General features: G+C 45.2%; 1 protein-coding gene across 1 annotated transcript; it reads right to left on the bottom strand.

The window, feature by feature from the left end:
• Positions 1-435: 435 nt before the first annotated feature.
• Positions 436-1,932, bottom strand: LOC308302375 (protein disulfide-isomerase-like; the record flags this gene model as incomplete). The annotated part of the gene is made up of 1 exon (XM_080746630.1): positions 436-1,932. One exon carries the CDS (start codon positions 1,930-1,932, stop codon positions 436-438), a length of 1,497 nt encoding a protein of 498 aa, XP_080602756.1.
• Between the last annotated feature and the right edge of the window lie 1,866 nt (positions 1,933-3,798).

Genomic DNA, 3,798 nt, shown 5'->3' with positions numbered 1-3,798 from the left:
GTCCCACACATTTATATATTCTATGTAAGCTTTTTTCTTTTCTTTTTTTTTATGTACAGTATTTAACAGTTAGTTAAATCAATGGTAGTGGACCAAAATTGAGTTATAGATACAAATCAATGATTGATTGACATAATATGCTTGTCCAAGATCAATGACATTATTAGACCCTGCCTTTTTTAGACCCAACATGAATTTGTAATTTTGCACCACAGAGGATGTGAACCCACAACCTCCACGGTAGTGAGCAGCTACTTTACCACTTTCCCAACCAAGGGTCTTCTTTTGATCTATTATGGTCCACATACTGTATATCTTCTGCGGAAGGTTGCTAAAGTACTGGTGGAGGTCCACAGAGACATGAAGGAGGTGTCGGTGACCAGGTTAAGAGTGCCTGAGGGTGGGCACGCCTTGACCTTTGTTTTCCCGCCCTCCTTATAAGTCGTCATGTTCGTTCTCTTCAGCCAGTACGCCACCCTCCTCGCCACCACTCTCCAAGAATCTGGTGAAGCCCTCAAGGGTTCTTTCTCCGTAGTAGTCGATGACCTTGCGGTCATCTCCCGCAGGGAAGAATTTAAGCATGGGGAAGCAGTGAACCTCAATCGACTGCAGTTCATTGGCTGTCATGTCGATCTTGGCCACTATGATATCCTCACTGTCCTTGTATTGCTCTCCCAGTTTGTTCCAGACAGGTTCCAGTTGTGTGCAGTGTCCACACCAGGGTACATAGAAATCCACAAAGACATTCTTGGTGGGGTCGAAGATGACTTCTTCGAAGTTCTTGCCCACCAGGACCTTGACAGGGTTTTTGTCCCAGTCTTTGGGGATGTCCTCGCTCTTGAGGTGGTCCTTGAGTGTTCCCTCGGTGAGTAGTGTGCAGAATTTGATAATGTTTTCAGTGGTGATGGCCACATTTTCGGGCATCTTGTATGCTATCTTCTCCTCTTCCAGCGCGAAGACAAGGATGGTGGGGCATTCCTCCTTCTTCAGGCCAAAGGTCTTCATCATTTTGTCATTCACGTCAGTGTCCATGAAGACAAACAGCATCTTGCCCTTGAAGCCTTCTGCTGCCTTCTTGAATTGGTCCATTTTGTCCTGAAAGTCAGTAGCAGCCTTTGACATGAACATGAAGGCGTGGGACTTGACTCCTCCATGGAAGATCCTAGGGACAGTCTGCCTTGAGAACTCAGTGACCAGAGGACGCTGGTTGGCCTTAATGAAGTCTAGGAGGTTGGCTTCGGTAAGCTCTCCGTCAAAGGTGTTATGACCTTCATCAAACTTCTTGAAGAGGACAACACCGTCCTTGGACACCTCAAACTTTGAGTACACTTCGTCATCAGAGGTAATCCCAAATGGGATGTCATCTACGCCTTCTGCTGCTTTAACGAAGACCTTAGCGTCCTCAGATTCGGCATCCTTGAAGAAGCCAATTACCGCCACCTCATTTGCGACCATAAACTCTGCCTGCGCGACGTCGGCCAGGATGTCAACAGGGCTTGTGCGTTTCTTAAGCCACTTCACAATGTCATAAGCCTGCCTACCACCACGGTACTCAAGGTACTCGCTGCGTGACTCCTTGTCTCCTCCCTTGAAGAACACGATGGTCGGGATCATCGGGACATCGGATCGGATCTTACAGCGGAGCTCCTTCTCCACTGTGACGTCTACCTTACCCAGGCGCATATCTGAGCCCACTGCCTTCAGCATGCCAGCTGCCTTGGCATACTCAGGGGCCAGCTCCTTGCAGGGGGCGCACCACGGGGCATAGAACGCCACCAGCAGGTTGGGATGGGCTTTCAGCGCCTCGTCGAAGTTACTCTTCTTCAGCACCAGGACGCCCTCTTCCTCTGGGATCGAATTCGGGGATGACCAACTGCTGGCCACCAGCAGTGTGCTGGACACCAGTAGTGCACAGAGTAGGGCTAACTTCATAGTTACCAAAGCAAAGCTTTTGGTAAAGATCCTGGAAACAAGCAACTTTGCTTCAACTGTTAACTGCTAAAAAAACACTGAACTTGAGTTCACTGAGTCAAGTCTAGAGCACTTCTATTTATACCCACAAACTCTCCAAGGCATCACAGCCTTGTGACATCACAGGTGATATCACAGGTGACATCACCGTGACACATCCATATATGGATTTTCCCAGAATCCCTTTTATGCACATACTGTATACCAGTAAGACTCCCTAATCGGGAGATAAGCGACCGTTGGTCGCTTATCTCCACAAATAGGCCAAAAGTTTGTTTTACCAATTATTACACTCTATGTGAACATTTACATCAACAAATCCCAAGTACTATGCAGAACGACCCATTTCAAGTTTTTAATGTACAACAATATTTAGAAAATAGGTCTACAAGCTGACAGTCCTCGTCCCTTATATTCCCATAGGTTATATGGAGATCTCAGTGTTTGTCAGTCCTTGTTCATTTATGCCCATATATGGACATCTCTATATCTACTGTAACAGTCCTTGTCCCTTTATGCCCATATATGGAGATCTCTTAACTGTAAGTCCTTGTCCCTTTTATGCCCATATATGGATATTCCTGATGTCATCAGTATATGAACATATATGGGCTTTCTGATATGCCCATATATGGAGATCTCTTAACTGTAAGCCCTTGTCCCTTTTATGCCCATATATGGATATCCCTGATGTCATCCGTATATGCCCATATATGGGCTTTCTAATATGCCCATATATGGAGATCTCTGTATCTCCATATATGGGTATAAAAGGATACTTCAGGTCTGACATCAGGTTTGTTTATATTGGGTTGCTAGGTTTGACATCACAAACTCTATGGGCCATCTGACCTAGAAATCTATATTTGGGCATAGATGACTCATCGTGACCTCATCACACGTCGACCGCACGTGTGACGTGCGGTCGACCGCACGTGTGACCGACGGACGGCCGGTGGAGGTTTTCATACTAAACTGCGACCTTACGGTCGCAATTATGGAGATCCCTGATGTCATCGTCGATATACATCACTGGCCAGATGGCCAAGACATGACCCATATCTGTGTGGCTGGTTCAGATAGGGATCTCCATATACTGTATGGGCATAAAAGGTATTGTACAGTATGTTGTGATGTCATGGGAACCACTCGAACAGAATCCTCTTTATGCCCATATATGGAGATCCCTGATGTCATCAATATTAAGCCCATATCTAATGGAACTTCATATGGGAATGCCCATATATGGAGGAAGACAGCCCATATTGCTGTGGCTGGTTCAGACAGGGATCTCCATGTATGGGGATAAAAAGGATCGTATGTATGATGTCAGATGTGATAGACGTCATAATTTTCACATAACGAATAACTGATTAAGCATGTTTGTAGATCTGTCGTTCACTAAAGTCTGTGCAGTGACAGCATACTGGTAGTCGGGGACCCAGTCCCCAAAATGGGAGGGGACCTGTGATTTTCTGCCGTACTTTTTATTTCTGTTTTATCTATTAGTTTGGTCATTAAGGTCCACAGAATGAGAGGCCTGCTCTGCCGGAAACATCGCGAAAAAAAGTTATGGCCATTTGTATATTCACTGTCCCATTGACTCCACTAGAAATATTAAAAAAATAAAAAACATCTGCTTTAATTAGCATGTGAGGGGTCAAATTAGGGGTTCTTCATGATTCTGAATCCATTGCAAGCATTTGTTTTGCATAAAAAACATTGCTTGGGTTACTTTTCGGCAGCCCAAAACTGTGAAAAGTGGAAAAAAAGTGATGACTCATCACTTTTGACTGTTTTGGGGGGTTGATATCATGCCCAAGGAAT

Source organism: Nannobrachium achirus, assembly GCF_963921795.1.
Source record: "Nannobrachium achirus genome assembly, chromosome: 17".
NCBI lineage: Eukaryota > Metazoa > Chordata > Actinopteri > Myctophiformes > Myctophidae > Nannobrachium > Nannobrachium achirus.
Note: the sequence above shows the minus strand (reverse complement) of the source record. Positions and strands in the feature narration are given on the sequence as shown.